Raw genomic sequence first — 18770 nt, forward strand, 5'->3', positions numbered from 1 at the left:
TGGTGTGAGCAGAGGATCACGGTCTGCACGGTTGGTGTGAGCAGAGGATCACGGTTCGCACGGTTGGTGTGAGCAGAGGATCACGGTCTGCACTGTTGGTGTGAGCAGAGGATCACGCTTCACACTGTTGGTGTGAGCAGAGGATCACGGTTCGCACTGTTGGTGTGAGCAGAGGATCGCGGTTCGCACTGTTGGTGTGAGCAGAGGATCGCGGTTCGCACTGTTGGTGTGAGCAGAGGATCGCGGTTCGCACTGTTGGTGTGAGCAGAGGATCGCGGTTCGCACTGTTGGTGTGAGCAGAGGATCGCGGTCTGCATTGTTGGTGTGAGCAGAGGATCGCGGTTCGCACTGTTGGTGTGAGCAGAGGATCGCGGTTCGCACTGTTGGTGTGAGCAGAGGATCGCGATCTGCATTGTTGGTGTGAGCAGAGGATCACGGTTCACACTGTTGGTGTGAGCAGAGGATCACGGTTCACACTGTTGGTGTGAGCAGAGGATCGCGGTTCGCACTGTTGGTGTGAGCAGAGGATCGCGGTTCGCACTGTTGGTGTGAGCAGAGGATCGCGGTTCGCACTGTTGGTGTGAGCAGAGGATCGCGGTTCGCACTGTTGGTGTGAGCAGAGGATCACGGTTCGCACTGTTGGTGTGAGCAGAGGATCACGGTCTGCACTGTTGGTGTGAGCAGAGGATCACGGTCTGCACTGTTGGTGTGAGCAGAGGATCACGGTTCACACTGTTGGTGTGAGCAGAGGATCACGGTTCGCACTGTTGGTGTGAGCAGAGGATCGCGGTTCGCACTGTTGGTGTGAGCAGAGGATCGCGGTTCGCACTGTTGGTGTGAGCAGAGGATCGCGGTTCGCACTGTTGGTGTGAGCAGAGGATCGCGGTTCGCACTGTTGGTGTGAGCAGAGGATCGCGGTCTGCATTGTTGGTGTGAGCAGAGGATCGCGGTTCGCACTGTTGGTGTGAGCAGAGGATCGCGGTTCGCACTGTTGGTGTGAGCAGAGGATCGCGGTCTGCATTGTTGGTGTGAGCAGAGGATCGCGGTTCGCACTGTTGGTGTGAGCAGAGGATCGCGTTTCGCACTGTTGGTGTGAGCAGAGGATCGCGGTCTGCATTGTTGGTGTGAGCAGAGGATCGCGGTTCACACTGTTGGTGTGAGCAGAGGATCACGGTTCACACTGTTGGTGTGAGCAGAGGATCACGGTTCGCACTGTTGGTGTGAGCAGAGGATCACGGTTCGCACTGTTGGTGTGAGCAGAGGATCACGGTCCGCACTGTTGGTGTGAGCAGAGGATCACGGTCCGCACTGTTGGTGTGAGCAGAGGATCGCGGTTCGCACTGTTGGTGTGAGCAGAGGATCGCGGTTCGCACTGTTGGTGTGAGCAGAGGATCACGGTTCGCACTGTTGGTGTGAGCAGAGGATCGTGGTTCGCACTGTTGTGAGCAGAGGATCACGGTCTGCACGGTTGGTGTGAGCAGAGGATCACGCTTCACACTGTTGGTGTGAGCAGAGGATCACGCTTCACACTGTTGGTGTGAGCAGAGGATCACGCTTCACACTGTTGGTGTGAGCAGAGGATCGCGGTTCGCACTGTTGGTGTGAGCAGAGGATCGCGGTTCGCACTGTTGGTGTGAGCAGAGGATCGCGGTTCGCACTGTTGGTGTGAGCAGAGGATCGCGGTTCGCACTGTTGGTGTGAGCAGAGGATCGCGGTCTGCATTGTTGGTGTGAGCAGAGGATCACGGTTCACACTGTTGGTGTGAGCAGAGGATCACGGTTCACACTGTTGGTGTGAGCAGAGGATCACCGTCTGCATTGTTGGTGTGAGCAGAGGATCACGGTTCGCACTGTTGGTGTGAGCAGAGGATCGCGGTTCGCACTGTTGGTGTGAGCAGAGGAGCACGGTTTGCACTGTTGGTGTGAGCAGAGGATCACGGTCTGCACTGTTGGTGTGAGCAGAGGATCACAGTCTGCACTGTTGGTGTGAGCAGAGGATCACGGTCTGCACTGTTGTTGTGAGCAGTGGATCATGGTTCGCATTGGTGTGAGTGGAGTTTTCGGTCGGCAGAGGAGCATGGTTTGCATTGTTGGTGTGCAGAGGATCACGGTCTGTACTGTTGGTGTGAGCAGAGGATCACGGTCTGCACTGTTGGTGTGAGCAGAGGATCACAGTCTGCACTGTTGGTGTGAGCAGAGGATCACGTTCTGCACTGTTGGTGTGAGCAGAGGATCACGCTTCACACTGTTGGTGTGAGCAGAGGATCACGCTTCGCACTGTTGGTGTGAGCAGAGGAGCATGGTCTGCACTGTTGGTGTGAGCAGAGGATCACGGTCTGCACTGTTGGTGTGAGCAGAGGATTATGGTTCGCATTGGTGTGAGTGGAGTTTTCGGTCGGCAGAGGAGCATGGTTTGCACTGTTGGTGTGAGCAGAGGATCACGGTTCGCACTGTTGGTGTGAGCAGAGGATCACGGTTCGCACTGTTGGTGTGAGCAGAGGATCACGGTTCTCACTGTTGGTGTGAGCAGAGGAGCATGGTTTGCACTGTTGGTGTGAGCAGAGGATCACGGTCTGCACTGTTGGTGTGAGCAGAGGATCACGGTCTGCACTGTTGGTGTGAGCAGAGGATCACGCTTCACACTGTTGGTGTGAGCAGAGGAGCACGGTTTGCACTGTTGGTGTGAGCAGAGGATCACGGTATGCACTGTTGGTGTGAGCAGAGGATCACGCTTCACACTGTTGGTGTGAGCAGAGGATCACGGTCTGCACTGTTGGTGTGAGCAGAGGATCACGCTTCACACTGTTGGTGTGAGCAGAGGATCACGGTCTGCACTGTTGGTGTGAGCAGAGGAGCATGGTTTGCACTGTTGGTGTGAGCAGAGGATCACGGTCTGCACTGTTGGTGTGAGCAGAGGATCACGGTTCGCACTGTTGGTGTGAGCAGGATCACGGTTCGCACTGTTGGTGTGAGCAGAGGATCATGGTCTGCACTGTTGGTGTGAGCAGGATCACGGTTCGCACTGTTGGTGTGAGCAGAGGATCACAGTCTGCACTGTTGGTGTGAGCAGAGGATCATGGTTCGCATTGGTGTGAGTGGAGTTTTCGGTTGGCAGAGGAGCATGGTTTGCACTGCTGGTGTGAGCAGAGGATCATGGTCTGCACTGTTGGTGTGAGCAGAGGATCACGGTCTGCACTGTTGGTGTGAGCAGAGGATCGCGGTTCGCACTGTTGGTGTGAGCAGAGGATCACAGTCTGCACTGTTGGTGTGAGCAGAGGATCACGGTTCGCACTGTTGGTGTGAGCAGAGGATCACGGTTCGCACTGTTGGTGTGAGCAGAGGATCACGGTTCGCACTGTTGGTGTGAGCAGAGGATCACAGTCTGCACTGTTGGTGTGAGCAGAGGATCATGGTTCGCATTGGTGTGAGTGGAGTTTTCGGTTGGCAGAGGAGCATGGTTTGCACTGCTGGTGTGAGCAGAGGATCACGCTTCACACTGTTGGTGTGAGCAGAGGATCACGGTCTGTACTGTTGGTGTGAGCAGAGGATCACGGTCTGCACTGTTGGTGTGAGCAGAGGATCACGCTTCACACTGTTGGTGTGAGCAGAGGATCACGGTCTGCACTGTTGGTGTGAGCAGAGGATCACGGTCTGCACTGTTGGTGTGAGCAGAGGAGCATGGTTCGCATTGGTGTGAGTGGAGTTTTCAGTTGGCAGAGGAGCATGGTTTGCACTGCTGGTGTGAGCAGAGGATCACGGTCTGCACTGTTGGTGTGAGCAGAGGATCACAGTCTGCACTGTTGGTGTGAGCAGAGGATCATGGTTCGCATTGGTGTGAGTGGAGTTTTCAGTTGGCAGAGGAGCATGGTTTGCACTGCTGGTGTGAGCAGAGGATCATGGTCTGCACTGTTGGTTCAGTGGAGGATCATGGTTCTCATTGTCAATCTGTATAAGATTTCTTTGAGGGAGATTTGCACATCAGGTCATGAGCTCAAACCTGATAGTCCCTTTAACAGCAGTCTCAGTGAATAGGGCTTGGTCTTGTCACATACTGAGGGGTGGACCCACATTTAGCAAATAATTAGAGTGATTTCGAATTGAGGATTAAGTAGCATTTCATTTTTTGTTTGATGTTTCATTCGAGCTTGATACATGTCTGTCTTCCACAGGTTGGGGACGCCCTTGGAGACGGTGGTGGCTCTGTTCTGGATTTCATGTCGATGAAACCGTATCCTGACGTGTCTCTGGACATCTCCATGCTCAGCTCTCTGGGTGAGTGGTAACAGGTGATAGCACTTTCCCACAGGGCCCAGAGCGGGTGTGATGTAAGAAGAAAACACTTGGTCTCCACCTCCTCTCCCTTCCAGACTAGACAGGGATGCAGGGAAACTCTTTTGTTAGTATTTGGTCTTTGTCCCTGGTTTTTGGCCCATGGCTCCTGAAACCCCTGGAATCTCCTGAGTTAGGCATCTCTTTTAAGCTGATGAGAAGTGGTTGCAGCCCCTGGGTATCAGGATGGGGTCTGGCTGATCCCCAGTACCTGTAGACTTCATGGATGTTGCCTTCTGCTTCTGTGAAATCCCAAAAGGTGGGGTTCCCTCAGGAGCTGCCTCAGTGCTGGATGCCTTGAGGCTCCAAGAAGAAGGCATCCCCTTCCCACGGTTCTCTCTGCATCGCTCCCACCCGGGGCTCATCTGTACCCTAGGTGACACTCCGCGTAGTAAATGGGTAAATGTAAGTCCAGTGTGCTGACAGAAAAGAGTGAGACTCTGCAGAGTATTTAGAGAGGTTTATTCTGAGTCAAATACGAAGACTGTGGCTGTGGCACAGTCCCAAGAGGTCCTGAGAGCATTTGCCCAGAGGTCTGGGCTTTTCATATGTTCCAGGGAGGCAGGGCATCCATCAGTATGTGTCAGGTGTTAACATTGGCTCATGATGGAAAGGTAGGACAGCTTGAAGCGAGGAACTTCAGGTCATTGGTGGATTCAGAGATATCCTGATTGGCATTTGGTTGAGCTCTGAAGAGCGGAAGTCGTCGAGAAGTGTGCGTGTGGTTAAGACAAGGGGCTGTGGAAGCCAAGGTTCTTGTCACATAGATGAAGCCTTCAGGTCGCAGGCTTCGAAAAGAATGGAGTAGATGGTCAGCATCGCTCCTCAGCTCCTGAAAGGTACCAGATTGTTGGTTATGTCTCTCCTGGGTCAGGAAGAGACTTGGAAGGGGAAGGAGATCTCCCGAATGTACATTTCCCCCACAAGAGACAGCTTTGCAGCCATTTCAAAATATGTCAGAGAAATACATTTTGAGGTAAAATACTTGAGTTTCTTTCGGGGCTGCCATCTGTTGCGTGATGCTGCACTAGAGTTGGGTTGGAATGTGGTGTCTTGTGACCACAGAGGGTCCGCTTTCTCAGTGTTAAGATCTCTGTTTAATGTTACTGCTGATCAGCGGTGCCTGAGTTCCAAAATGGAAGGATAAAGAGGCAAGTCCAGTCCTGCTTCATGCCATGGCCTGAACCACTTTCCAGACTCAATTTGGAGCACCCTTGGCCAAGAGTGGGAATCCGTTGGATCCGTGGGTCTTAGAATTTTAATCTTACAGATGTTGCCATGACTTCTGTGAGTCACAGTAGCAAATTCATAGAACTCAAGTAAGGTATTGTGAGAACCCCATTTTATAGCTGCTCAGTCAGAAGCACGGACCCCAGCCTGGCATCGGGTGGGGCGGGGGCACATTCCTGGAGATGGAGCCCTCCTCTGGGAGCTACACGGCAGCCTGTGCAGAGCCTCCCAGCTGTTCTGACTGCCAACAGCGTCTGTGGTGCCTGGAGCCACACATCCCCCTAGTTCCCATGGTGACATTGCATCTGCCTCTGCTGGCTCTATTCTGGCACTTAGGGCCATGATTTATTGTAGGGAAAGGGCACCAACAGCAGCATAGGGACAAGAGTGCAGGTGACACCCAGGGAATCCAGCATGAGGCCCAGACCCCTCCCAGCATAGGGACAAGAGCGTAGGTGACACCCAGGGAAATCCAGAGTGAGGCCCAGACCCCTCCCAGCATAGGGACAAGAGTTCAGGTGACACCCAGGGAATTTAGCGTGAGGCCCAACCCTTCCCAGCATAGGGACATAGGATATGTTTAATTCTTAGGAGTGAGTTGTGACAACACGTGTGCAAAGCCTGCCAGGGAAGCTCATCAGAGGCTTCATGCCCAGGATCACTGGGGTCTGATCACATAGGGTACCCCCTTGTCAGGCAGGTACCAAAATCCAGACCCCAGAGGGAAGGTGAGCTTTAGCATAAACCACCCTGGTTCTGTAGCTGGAGCTATGAATACTCCTAGCACTGGGTGGGACCCCTGCTGCCCGCGTTGGGTGGCCTTGCCTTCTAGGAGACCCTGGCCCCAGGCTACTGTGACAGCACTTTTCTGCCCAGCAGCTGTTTTTCTCAGTGCTTCTGAGATCTTGTCCTTATTATTACTTTTCAGCAGCTTGGTGCTGATGTGCTATGGTGTATTAGTCTGTCCTCACTCTGTTACAAAGCACCACCTGAGACTGGTAATTGGTGAAGAAAAGAGGTTTAATTGACTCACAGTTTCTCAGGCTCTACAGGAGGCGTGGCTGGGAGGTCTCAGGAAACTTACAATCATGGCGGAAGATGAAGGAAAAGCATGCATGTCTTCACATGGCGGAGCAGGAGAGAGCACAGAGGGGGAAGTACTTTTAAAAACCCAGATCTCACGAGAAGTCACTCACGATCACAGGAACAGAGAACAGCAGTGGGGAAAGCCAGCCCCACAATCCTGTCACCTTCCACCAGGAACCTCTCCCAACATCAGGAATTACAATTCAGCATGGGATTTGGGTGGGAATGCAGAGCCAAATCATATCATTCTGCCCCCGTCCCCTCCCAAATCTCTTGTCTTTCTCACATTTCAAAACACATGCCTTCCCAACAGTCCACCAAAGTCTTAACTCATTCTAGCATTAACTCAGAAGTCCACAGTCCAAAGATTCATCAGAGAAAAGGCAAGTTCCTTCTGCCTGTGAACCTGTAAAATCAAAAAGGAGTTAGTTAATTCCAGGATACAAATCGGTACAGGCATTAGGTAAGTAGACCCATGTCAAGAGGGAGAAATCAGCCAAAACAAAGGCCCTGTGCAAATCTGAAGCCCGGCACGGTGCTCATTATATCTTAAAGCTCCAAAATAATCTGTTTTATTCCCTTGTCTCATATCTAGGCCACACTGATGCAAGGGATGGGCTCCCCACCCTTGTGTCTCTGCAGGGTACAGCTCCTGTGGCTGCTTTCTTGGGCTGGTGTTGAGTGCCTGCAGCTTTTCTAGATGCTTGGTTCAAGCTGTCAAGCTGTCAAATCTACCATTCTGGGTTCTGGAGGATGATGGCCCTTTTCTCACAGCTCCACTAGGCAGTGCCCCAATGGGGACTCTGTGTGTGGGCTGCAACCCCACATTTCCCCTCTGCAGTGCCCTAGCGGAGGTTCTCCATGAGGGCCCCACCCCTGTAGCAGACTTCCGCCTGGACACCCTGGCTTTTCCATAGATCTCTGAAATCTAAGCAGAGGCTCCCAAACCTCACCTCTTGCTTTCTGCCACCATGTGGAAGCTGCCAAGGCTTGGGGCTTGTACCCACTGAAGCATTGGCCCAAGCTGTACCTTGGTCCCTTTTAGCCATGCTGGGGCACAGGGCACCATGGCACCATGTCCCAAGGCTACACAGAGCAGCGGGTCCCTGGGCCTGGCCCACAAAACCATTTTTCCCTCCTAAACCTCCAGGCCTGTGATGGAAGGGGCTGTGCAAGATCTTTGAAATGCCCCTGAGGTATTTTCTCCATTGTCTTGGCTACTAACATTTGGGGTCCTCTTTATTTAACAAATGTCTTCAGCCTTCTTTAATTCCTTCCCAGAAAAGGGGTTTTTCTTTTCTACCACAATGCTGGGCTGCAAATTTTCCAAACTTTTGCTTCTCTTTTAAATGTAAGTTCCAGTTTCAGGTCACTGTTTTCTTCATGCATAGACTTTTAGAAGTGGCCAGGCCACCTCTTGAACATTTTGGTGCTTAGAAGTGTCTTCCATCAGGTGCCCTAAATTCATCTCTCTCAAGTTCAAAGTTCACAGATCTCTAGAGCATGGGCACAGTGCTGCCAGTCTCTGCTACAGTACAGCAAGAGTGACCTTTGCTTCAGTTCCCAGTGAGTTCCTCATCTCCGAGACCACCTCAGCCTGGACTTCACTGTCCATATTACTGTCAGCATTTGAATTACAGCCATTCAGCAAGTCTCTAGGACGTTCCAAACGTGCCGTCACCTTCCTGTCCTCAAGCTCTCCAAACTGTTCCAACCTTTGCCTGTTACCCAGTTCCAAAGCTGCTTCAGCGTTTTCAGGTATCTTCATAGCAATGCCCCACATTTCATTACAAGTTTTTTGTATTAGTCTGTACTTGCACTGCTATAAAGAACTACCCGAGACTGGATGATTTATGAAGAAAAGCAGTACAATTGATTTTTCTCCTGAAAAGCAGTTCCACTGGCTACACAGGAGGCATGGCTGGGGAAGCCTCAGGAAACTTGCAGTCATGGTGGAAGGCGGAGAAGCAGGACAGAGAGGGAGAGAGAAGGGGGTGCTGCCACGTACTTTTAAACACCAGATCTCATGAAAACAGCAAGGAGGAAATTCAGCCTCTCACCAGGCTCCTACCCCAACATGGGGAAATTAGACATGAGACTTGGGTGGGGACCCTGAGCCAGACCATATTGCATCGATTGCTTTTCTTTAGGTCTGTTATCCTTGGGTTTGTTTAGCTTCGCAGGCCAAATGCTGTCCTGAGTGAGAGGTTCCACACGGATGAGGGGTGCCACCCTCCTGTGACCACAGCCTGCGCTCCTGCCCTCTGGGTGGGCCAGCGGAGTTATAGCCTGGACCAAATGCAGACATTCCGGCTACGGTTTCTTCCACATCACCAGCGCACCTGTTCTCTGGGACTCTGGTTCCATGTGTGGCCCCTGCCCGCGTCCTGGACCGAGGCTGTGTCTGTCGCCCGTGCCCACTCGCGGGTGATCTGTGGCCGGCCTGCTCCATGGGGCTTTTGCTGCAGATGCTTGTTTCTGTTCATCTCGAAACTCCGCTGGCTTCCCGCATTGTCTTCCCTTCCTGCCTCACAGTCAGTGTCCTCCACCTCTCGGAACGTGGAGCACGCCTGTAGTACCGTTCTCACCCTGTCTTCTGATTCTCTCCTGGTTTGGGGCTGTGTCTTCCTGCCCCTTTGTGTGTGTGTGGATTGTGTACTGGATGCCAGGTGGAGTTTGTAGTTAACGCGGTGGGGTGGTGGGTCTGCTTACTCACCTTTGAGACCTGGTGGCCTTTGTTCTGAGTCTGAGAAGTGGCTCAGACTCTGTGGGACCTTCCCCAGGCATTGTCAGGATAAGCCCAGAGCCTCCCCAGCAGAGGGTAAAGCCAGGCCCCTGTCAGGCTGCACCTGGTCCACTGTGACTGTGGCCTGCAGCCTGCTCCACGGTGAGCTGGGTGGGTCCCAGGCTTGACTGGATGGCCTGGCTGGTGGGGCTTGGGTCACCAGAGACCTGTGTGCAGGCTCTTGGCATGTCCAGCGCACAGTCCAGGAGGGGGCCGGGAGCTCTCTAGGGAGCCCGTCCTTTCTGCCTCTCAGCTGGATGTGCTGGGTCCACTGTGACTGTGGCCTGCAGCCTGCTCCACGGTGAGCTGGGTGGGTGCCAGTGTCTGCAGGCCTCTTGCACCCTCCATCCAGCTGTCCGGCCTCCGTATGTTGAGGACAGGCCCATCCTGGGTTGTGGCTGGAGCCCTCCACGGAGTCTGTGTGTGGCATGACTTTGTGCGGTGCTGGGTCTTGGCAGACGCGTTGCTTAGCAGAGGACCCTGGGTGTCTGCCTTCCCTTCCGCTCACTGACGAGGGTAATGTCCGTCCTCTAGGCTTGTCCACTGGTCTGCTGTGAGCTCGTCCCACTCCACTTCCAGAGCAATCACTGTCCTGAGTGGAGAGGTCAGATCGGGACAGCCAGTGTGCTCCTGAGCTCAGCCGACGTGGTTGTTTCTGTGTTGACGCAGGGAAGGTGAAGAAGGAGCTGGACCCCGACGACAGCCACTTGAACTTGGATGAGACGACCAAGCTCCTTCAGGACCTGCAGGAAGCCCAAGCGGAGCGTGGCGGCTCTCGGCCCTCGTCCAACCTCAGCTCCCTGTCCAACGCCTCCGAGAGGGACCAGCACCACCTGGGTAAGACGCCCGCACCCATGCCGGGTCCCCAGAGACCCCAGCACAGTCCGTGTGGCGTGTTGACAAGGCAGTAGGCAGCCTTTGAGTTGCAGAAAAGCTGGGAGGCTGTGGAGTCCACTGGGCTGTTGTGGAGTTCGGTTAGTTCTGTGACGGGCAGTCCGTGCCTGTATCCACAGACATCCGGTCCCAGCCTCAAGGTGCAGAGCAGGAGCTGGGTTGCTGGGCTGGCTGGATGCTGGATGACAGGCTTTCTGCTAGATTCCGTCCTCAGCTCTGTTGACCCCTGTGGCGTCTGTGGACTGTGGTTCCAGCGTTTCTGCTGCAGAGTGGCTTCCTTGGCCACGTGTTCTGGAGCGGTTTTTTGGGGTTTTTTGTTCTCACGTATAAGCACTGAATCACTCTTTCAGCAGAGTGAATCTTGACAGTTTTTCAGCTACAGAGGTTTAGCTCCAACTGTCTGGAAAAGGACCGGTATTTTTGGTCCTATTAACCTCATGATCAGGGCATTAGCAGTGCATGGAGCAGGCCCTGGAGGGCCGTGGGTCAAAGTTAGAGGGGCCCGAAATCCCAGTATGCCTTGAGGGAGCTGCCCTGGGGTCTGGGCTGTGTCTGCGGGACCCCTGGCCGAGGAGCCTTCTCCCCTTCAGGAGCAGCATTGGTGATGTATGCACGGTCAGGCCGGCCCCTTGCTCCAGCTCTCCAGACACAGCCCTCCCTGGGGGTGAGTGAGGTGCCCCGTGTCCTGGCAGTGGTCATGGGGCAGTCACTGGGCTCATGCATGCTGTGGGTCTGTCCTGTGTATTGAAGTCCTGTGTTCTGAAAATTGCAGGCAGCCCTTCTCACCTGAGTGTCGGGGAGCAGCCAGACGTAACCCACGACCCCTATGAGTTTCTTCAGTCTCCAGAGCCTGCGGCCTCTGCCAAGACCTAGCTCTGGGCCAGCTTCAGCTGTTGTTGTTTTCTTTTTAAGTTTTCATTTGCATGTGTGGAGTTTTTGTCATCAGACAAGGACTTTTATCTTGTCCCCTTTGGCCTGCAGGAAGCAGCCCCGGGGAGATCATGGTCATGAATTGTCTGTGGTATCGTGTCAGCAGAGTCCCTGTCCACAGCCCCGTGAACCCGTGGTCAGGCTGCAGAGAGTCACTGTCCACAGCCCCGTGAACCCGTGGTCAGGCTGCAGAGAGTCCCTGTCCACAGCCCTGTGAACCCGTGGTCAGGCTGCAGAGAGTCCCTGTCCACAGCCCCGTGAACCCCGAGGAGTGGAGTCACACGTGAAGCGTGTCCCTGTCCACAGCCCCATGAGCCCTGAGGACTGGAGTCAGACGTGAAGCGTGTTTCTGTCCACAGTCCTGTGAACCCGTGGTCAGGCTGCAGAGAGTCCCTGTCCACAGCCCCGTGAACCCCGAGGAGTGGAGTCACATGTGAAGCGTGTCCCTGTCCACAGCCCCTTGAGCCCTGAGGAGTGGAGTCACACGTGAAGCGTGTCCCTGTCCACAGCCCCGTGAGCCCCAAGGAGTGGAGTCACACGTGAAGCGTGTCCCTGTCCACAGCCCCGTGAGCCCTGAGGAGTGGAGTCACACGTGAAGGGTATCCAGGCTGCAGAGCTGCCTGCAGTGTGAGCATCATGTGTGGGTCCAGCCCTAGTTGCTGCCGTTGTAGACACCACTGTTCTGGGGTCAGTCTTGGGAGGCACAGACGTCAGTGTGTCTGGCCTCATTCCACGTCAGTCCTGTGTTCCTGACATAGTGTGTGTTTCCCAGGCAGGCCGTGGTTGGGGCCTGGCAGAGGCCAGTGGGAGCACTGGGCCAGGCTGGGGTGAGGGCTGCTCCCGTTTTCTGTGTAACTGGTGAGCCTGAGAAAGGAGTGTGTTCTGCCTGCCTGTTACCATGGAGGTTCCGTGTCCATAACACGTTTCCTGACCGGGTGTGTTTACTGGGTGCCCATTGATATTAATCTCTGCAGAGTATCCTGAGCATGGCCCCAGTCACAAGACAGCGCCGAAGCATGCCTGACCGCTCCCTGCATGGAGGGTGCTGTGTCCCGCCAGCTGGGGGGTGGTCCTCTGGCCCCGCTGTCATGCCCACAGGGATGTTGGTGCTCCTGTGCACCCAGCAGCACCTCCTGCAGGGTGCCCTGCTCCAGGACCGAGTTAAGAAGCCACACCTTCCAGAGGCCGGGCGCAGATGGGACCTCAGTCATCCTGGGAACACAGGCGTTTGTGACTGAAAAAGCCCTGGGGGTCGTGTCCAGCATGCAGTGGCTGGGCTCTGACAACATGCAGCCACGGGGCTGACTCTCGCTGGCTATTGACAGTGGCGAGCGGGGTGACCGGTGCTCTGTGTGGCCTGGGTAAGGGTTCTCAAGTCTCTCCTGGGCCTGGTGGAAGGGGATCCGAAGCCATTGCCTCTGGACAGCATGAGGAAGCCACAGCAATGGACTCACAGGAAGAGTTTGTGAACAGGGCTCAGACATTGGGCACAGCCTGGACTGTGCAGGAAGCAGGCCCCATGGGCGTCAGCAGAGCTGCAGCCACCATCCTGGCCCTGGATGCTGCCACATGCACCATTCCTACAGCTGCCTGCAGGCTCTGCACCCCACCCCAATTCTGGGAGGGTGCCCTGGCTGCACGGAGGCTGGGAAAGGCAGCATCCGGAGTCCCAAGTTTGGTGCGGTGGTGTGCCATGCCCTCTTCCACCAGGGCTCCAGAGGCCAGGATTACCTCAACAGGACAGACGCTTCCCGCAGATGGGTCCCAGGATATGGCCTCGGGGAGCTTGGGCTAACGGGACAGACGCTTCCCGCAGACAGGTCCCGGGATATGGCCTTGGGGAGCTTGGGCTAACAGGACAGACGCTTCCCGCAGACGGGTCCCAGAGTATGGCCTCAGGGAGCTTGGGCTAACAGGACAGACGCTTTCCGCAGACGGGTCCCGGGATATGGCCTCAGGGAGCTTGGGCTAACAGGACAGACGCTTTCCGCAGACGGGTCCCGGGATATGGCCTCGGGGAGCTTGGGCTAACAGGACAGACGCTTTCCACAGATGGGTCCTGGGGTACGGCCTTGGGGAGCTTGGGCTCAGGAACAATTTGGCTCCTGAGAGCGGGTTGCTGTGGAATGGGCTTCCTTCATCCAAGCTCTGAATTCCCCTCTGTACCTGCTGTGAGTGGAGGAGCCCTCGCCGTATGCTGGGGCCCTGGCTTCAACTTTCCAGCTCCAGGACCATGAGCTAAATAAACCTTGTTTCTTTCAAGTTAGCCAGTCTCAGGCATTCTATTACAGCAGCACAAAGGAGCCTGCCTTGTGATGACGCAGCCTGCCTCGTGGTGGGGCAGGCATGGGCGGCCGTCCTCTGGGCTCTAGGCTCGCTCTGAAGCAGTTCCTGGGGCAAGTCAGGTACAGCCCACAGGTAGTGCTGAGCCACGGGAGGCAGCAGCCCTGCCCCCTTCCTGGGGGTCTGGCCCTTGTTCCTGCTCCCTGAGGCCCCCGAGACTGGCTGTCCGTCTGGGTGGTATTGTTGGTCCACAGGGTCCCAGTAGGGGCACTGGGCAGTAGCTGCCACTTGGCCAAGTTGTGGCAGGCTTGCGTGAGTGTGTGGTGAGGGGGCGTCTTGGAAGAGGCCTACAGGCGGTCTACAGGCCGACGACCCCTTGGGTCAGGAAATGGGAATGGGGTGTAGAGGCCAGGGCTTTTCCTACTCCCCTTGGGCTGCACAGATGCAGGCAACCCTGGCCAGCTGACCTGCCTGACTTAGAGGGCCCTGGTGGTGGCCAGAGCTCCCGGGGGGAGCTATGCATGGTCTCCCAGGATTCCAGCAGCCTCTGCTCTGGCTGGCAGCCCGTGGGCCCCCTTCCCACTTTTGCGGGTATACCACCTTTGGATGTCCCCAAGCCCATGTGCCAGGGTGCAGAGCCACCATGGTGAAGGGGGTAGGGGCTGGGCTCAGCATGTCTCTGGTCCATGGACCCTTCCCTCATCACACAGTTGCTGCTGCTGTGACAGCCATCTCACGTTGAGGCCAGAAGAGGCGGAGAGGTGAACAGACCGCCATACCTGTGTCTCTGACAAGACACAAGGGCTTTTCAGGTAGGCTCCGCAGGCATGGCTGTGTCTGAGCCTGGGGGACAGCTGGGGGTGTGGCTCCAACTTCCCTTGTGCAGGCTGGGGCAGCCACCACCACTGCCACGCTGGCTCCCTGGGCAGAACCTGGGCAGGGGACAGGGAGGCAACTGGGAGCAGAGGGCGGCAGTGACAGACCACTTGCAGACTGGGGCGTGAGGGCCCGCATCCATGCACCCCCACCTGCAGACTGGGGCGTGAGGGCCCGCATCCGTGCACCCCCACCTGCAGACTGGGGCGTGAGGGCCCGCATCCGTGCACCCCCACCTGCAGACTGGGGCATGAGGGCCCGCAGCTGTGCACCCTTAGCCAGTGCCCTGTGAGCTTGTGCGTGTCTCAGCCAGGAAGCAGGAGGGTGGTGGGACCTGCTGTGTGGGACGCAGCATCTGCTCACCCTGCGGTGCCCTCAGGGCCTTGTTTCGGATGTGGAAACTGAAGCAGATGCCCCATCACCTAGAGCTACCCTAGGCTGAGCCTGCCCCACCAGCTGTGAACCTTGGACCCTTGTCAGTCCTCCCCGAGCTCATAGCTTCCTGTTCTGAATCTGGAGGCAGAGGAGGGGCAAAGGGTCTCCTCTGAGGCCCTCAGTCTGTGGGCAGGGGGTGCAAGTGTGCATGGGCTGTAGGTGGGGAGGTGTGTGTAGGTGTTGATGGGGTACAAGTGAGGGGGGTTGTGCAGGTGTGGGTGATGGGGTGTGTAGTGTGATGGGGTGTGTGTGGTGTGAATGGGGTGCAGGTGCAGGTGGGGATGTGTGCAGGTGTGGGGTGCAGGTATGGTGGTGTGCAGGTGTATATGGGGTACAGGTGCAGTTGGGGATGTGTGCAGGTGTTTGGGGTGCAGGTATGGGGTGTGCAGGTGTATATGGGGTTCAGGTATGGGGGTGTGCAGGTGTATGTGGGGTGCAGGTCTGGGGTGTGTAGGTGTATATGGGGTGCAGGTATGGGGGAGTGCAGGTATATATGGGGTGCAGGTATGGGGTGTGTAGGTGTATATGGGGTGCAGGTATGGGGTGTGCAGGTGTATGTGGGGTGCAGGTATGGGTTGTGCAGGTTTATATGTGGTGCAGGTATGGGGTGTGCAGGTTTATATGTGGTGCAGGTATGGGGGTATGCAGGTGTATGTGGGGTGCAGGTATGGGGTGTGCAGGTGTATATGGGGTGCAGGTATGGGGGTGTGCAGGTGTATATGGGGTGCAGGTATGGGGGTGTACAGGTGTATGTGGGGTGCAGGTCTGGGGTGTGTAGGTGTATGTGGGGTGCAGGTGGGGATATGTGCAGGTGTGTTTGGGGTACAGGTATGGGAATGTGCAGGTGTATATGGGGTGCAGGTATGGGAGTGTGCAGGTGTATGGGGTGCAGGTATGGGGTGTGCAGGTGTATATGGGGTGCAGGTATGGGATGTGCAGGTGTATGTGGGGTACAGGTATGGGGGTGTGCAGGTGTATATGGGGTGCAGGTATGGGCATGTGCAGGTGTGTTTGGGGTGCAGGTATGGGGGTGTGCAGGTGTTTTTGGGATGCAGGTATGGGGTGTGCAGGTGTATATGGGGTGCAGGTATGGGGGTGTGCAGGTGTATATGGGGTGCAGGTATGGGAGTGTGCAGGTGTATATGGGGTGCAGGTATGGGATGTGCAGGTGTATATGGGGTGCAGGTATGGGAGTGTGCAGGTGTATATGGGATGCAGGTATGGGAGTGCAGGTGTATATGGGGTGCAGGTATGGGGGTGTGCAGGTGTGTTTGGGGTGCAGGTATGGGGTGTGCAGGTGTATATGGGGTGCAGGTATGGGAGTGTGCAGGTGTATATGGGGTGCAGGTATAGGGTTGTGCAGGTGTGTGGGGTGCAGCTATGGGGTGTGCAGGTGTATATGGGGTGCAGGTATGGGAGTGTGCAGGTGTATATGGGGTACAGGTATGGGAGTGTGCAGGTGTATATGGGGTGCAGGTATTGGATGTGCAGGTGTATATGGGGTGCAGGTATGGGAGTGTGCAGGTGTATATGGGATGCAGGTATGGGAGTGTGCAGGTGTATATGGGGTGCAGGTATGGGGGTGTGCAGGTGTGTTTGGGGTGCAGCTATGGGGTGTGCAGGTGTATATGGGGTGCAGGTATGGGAGTGTGCAGGTGTATATGGGGTGCAGGTATGGGAGTGTGCAGGTGTATATGGGGTGCAGCTATGGGGTGTGCAGGTGTATATGGGGTGCAGGTATGGGAGTGTGCAGGTGTATATGGGGTGCAGGTATGGGGGTGTGCAGGGGTGTTTGGGGTGCATGTATGGGGTGTGCAGGTATATGGGGTACAGGTAGGGTGTGCAGGTGCATATGGGGTACAGGTATCGGTGTGTGGGTGTGCTATTGCCTGGTGTATAGTGTGAGCGGTGGGGGTGTGTGAGTGAGTGTGCTGTGGTTTTTGTCTTCACCAAAATTTAGTAGAGGTGATGGTGTTAGGAGAGGTTAGCCTGTGAAGGGGATGAGGGTCCTTGCAGACCAGGTCTCAGGCAGCAGGGTCCTCTCACCCTCCCACCCTCCACGTGAGGACAGAGCATCCGTCCCCTCCGCAGGATGCTGCAGAAAGATGCCACCTTGGAAGCTGAGCATAGCCCTGACCAGACAGCAGACCTGTTGGCTTCTGAATCTTATGCTTCCAGCCTTCAGAACGGCAAGAGATAAGATTCTATTCTTTTTTTTTTTAATTTTTTAATTTTTTTTAATTTTTTATTTTTTTGAGACAGAGTTTCGTTCTTGTTACCCAGGCTGGAGAGCAATGGCGCGATCTCGGCTCACCGCAACCTCTGCCTCCTGGGTTCAGGCAATTCTCCTGCCTCAGCCTCCCGAGTAGCTGGGATTACAGGCACGCGCCACCAGGTCCAGCTAATTTTTTGTATTGTTTTTTTTTTAGTAGAGACGGGGTTTCGCTATGTTGACCAGGATGGTCTCGATATCTTGACCTCGTGATCCACCCGCCTCGGCCTCCCAAAGTGCTGGAATACAGGCGTGAGCCACCGCGCCCGGACAGATTCTATTTTTTAAAATGATGCTTTCTCCGGTATTCTGTTACAGCAGCACATGAGGACAAAGCCTGGGCGTGCAGGTGGGCGTGTGCAAGGGTGTTGGAGGGTGTTTGCCTCAATTTTTAGACCACATTGGGGCCAGGATACCTGCAGGTGTCAGGGGACATTAACTTCAGACCTTGGTGAATAAAAGCCAGTGTTCCTGAGTTTGGCAAGAAAACCTTTGGTAGAGACTCTTCATAGCCACTCCAGGCTACAAGATGGGGTGTTTGTTTCATCCCTACCCACCTTCCTGTCCTCGCCCCAAAGGCAATGTCAGCAGCTGGCCGGCATCAGAGGCACTCAGATAGGAGTCCTTGGAGACCCCCGCCCAGGGGAACTGGAAGTGCCTCGAGTTCTGAGGGATGGGGCGGCAGGGACAGGAGGGGATGCCGTTAAACAGGCTGACCCTTCTCAGGAGAGTCCCTTCCCTGGCGTGGGTCCTGGTGAAACTGTGCCCCGAGTTAAGGCAGTGACTGAAGTCCTGAGCTTACAGGACTGCCAATGAAACAACTTGCTCAAATGCAGAGACTCCCTCCGCTTGTGAGATTAAGGAAAAATGGAGCCAGTGCATTTGCCCAGAACCAGCTCGCTGATGTCACAGCCTGAATGTCACATGTGCTTCATGGTAAGTCTGCCCGAATTTGCCATGTGGTCCATGAGGCAGCATGAAGAGAACCGCCCAGGTCCAGGGGCTTTCCAGGCCTTCCCTTTCCTTCCATCCGTCAGCCACCAATCTCAGAATCTACCCTGAGACTTTGGCCGTAGCAATAGTGCCTTGAACCCAGCACAGCGCAGGGAGGTGGATTTGAGTGGGATTTCTGTCTCCCTGGGGGTCAACTTTCAACATAAAGCTTTTCTTTCCTCTCCCTGCACCAGTGCTTGCGTCTAGTGTTTGGGGCATCACTCACGGTGGGCGGCAGCGGAGGCGGCTCTGATTCAGAGTGCCCCACTCCTACCCTACCCCTGCCCCTGCCCCTGCCCCCACCATCCCCTGCCCCCGCCCCCACGAGGCAGGGCCGGAGCAGTGCCCTACTGTGAGAACAGACTCAGCTGTTCACACCCAAAGAACGGACTCCCAGACCTGGAGAACAGCAAAGCGAGACTTTTAATTATGGTTTTGCAGGACCGGGTGTGGGAGTGGCAGGCATGTCCCGCTGGGTCAGAAACACGCCATTGATCCCCTCATGTGTGGGCCCCTCCCCTGGTTCCTCATAGGCTGAGTACCTTGAAGGTTGCCGCAGTCTTCCCAGACCTCGCCTGTTAGCTGTTGGGCAGGGGCATTAGGTGTTTGTTTTAGGGGTGTACCGCTGCATTTCGTTGCCCCCCACAAAGCACTGCAA

General features: G+C 55.5%; 2 protein-coding genes across 39 annotated transcripts in view; both read left to right on the forward strand.

The window, feature by feature from the left end:
* BRD9 (bromodomain containing 9) overlaps window positions 1-13519 on the forward strand; it is a 38386-nt gene extending 24867 nt beyond the window's left edge. For 18 of the 38 annotated variants that reach the window (XM_035291826.3, XM_035291830.3, XM_035291834.3 and 15 more), the window contains 3 exons: window positions 4169-4271; window positions 10099-10266; window positions 11096-13519. In XM_035291826.3, coding sequence (XP_035147717.1) covers window positions 4169-4271; window positions 10099-10266; window positions 11096-11196 — 372 coding nt within the window. In that variant the 3' untranslated portion in view covers window positions 11197-13519. Of the gene's footprint in view, window positions 1-4168; window positions 4272-6593; window positions 7091-10098; window positions 10267-11095 lie in introns of those variants that run through there. The other 20 variants (XM_035291842.3, XM_078365693.1, XM_078365695.1 and 17 more) reach the window with 11 other exon arrangements.
* A 690-nt stretch (window positions 13520-14209) lies between these two features.
* The window catches only part of ZDHHC11 (zinc finger, DHHC-type containing 11), a 40518-nt gene continuing 35957 nt past the window's right edge, over window positions 14210-18770 (forward strand). Inside the window, 2 exon segments of the mRNA XM_078365717.1 lie at window positions 14210-14348; window positions 17956-18055. Of these exon segments, the coding sequence (XP_078221843.1) occupies window positions 18037-18055 (19 nt within the window). The 5' untranslated portion in view covers window positions 14210-14348; window positions 17956-18036.

The sequence above is a fragment of the Callithrix jacchus genome, chromosome 2 (genome assembly GCF_049354715.1).
Source record: "Callithrix jacchus isolate 240 chromosome 2, calJac240_pri, whole genome shotgun sequence".
NCBI lineage: Eukaryota > Metazoa > Chordata > Mammalia > Primates > Cebidae > Callithrix > Callithrix jacchus.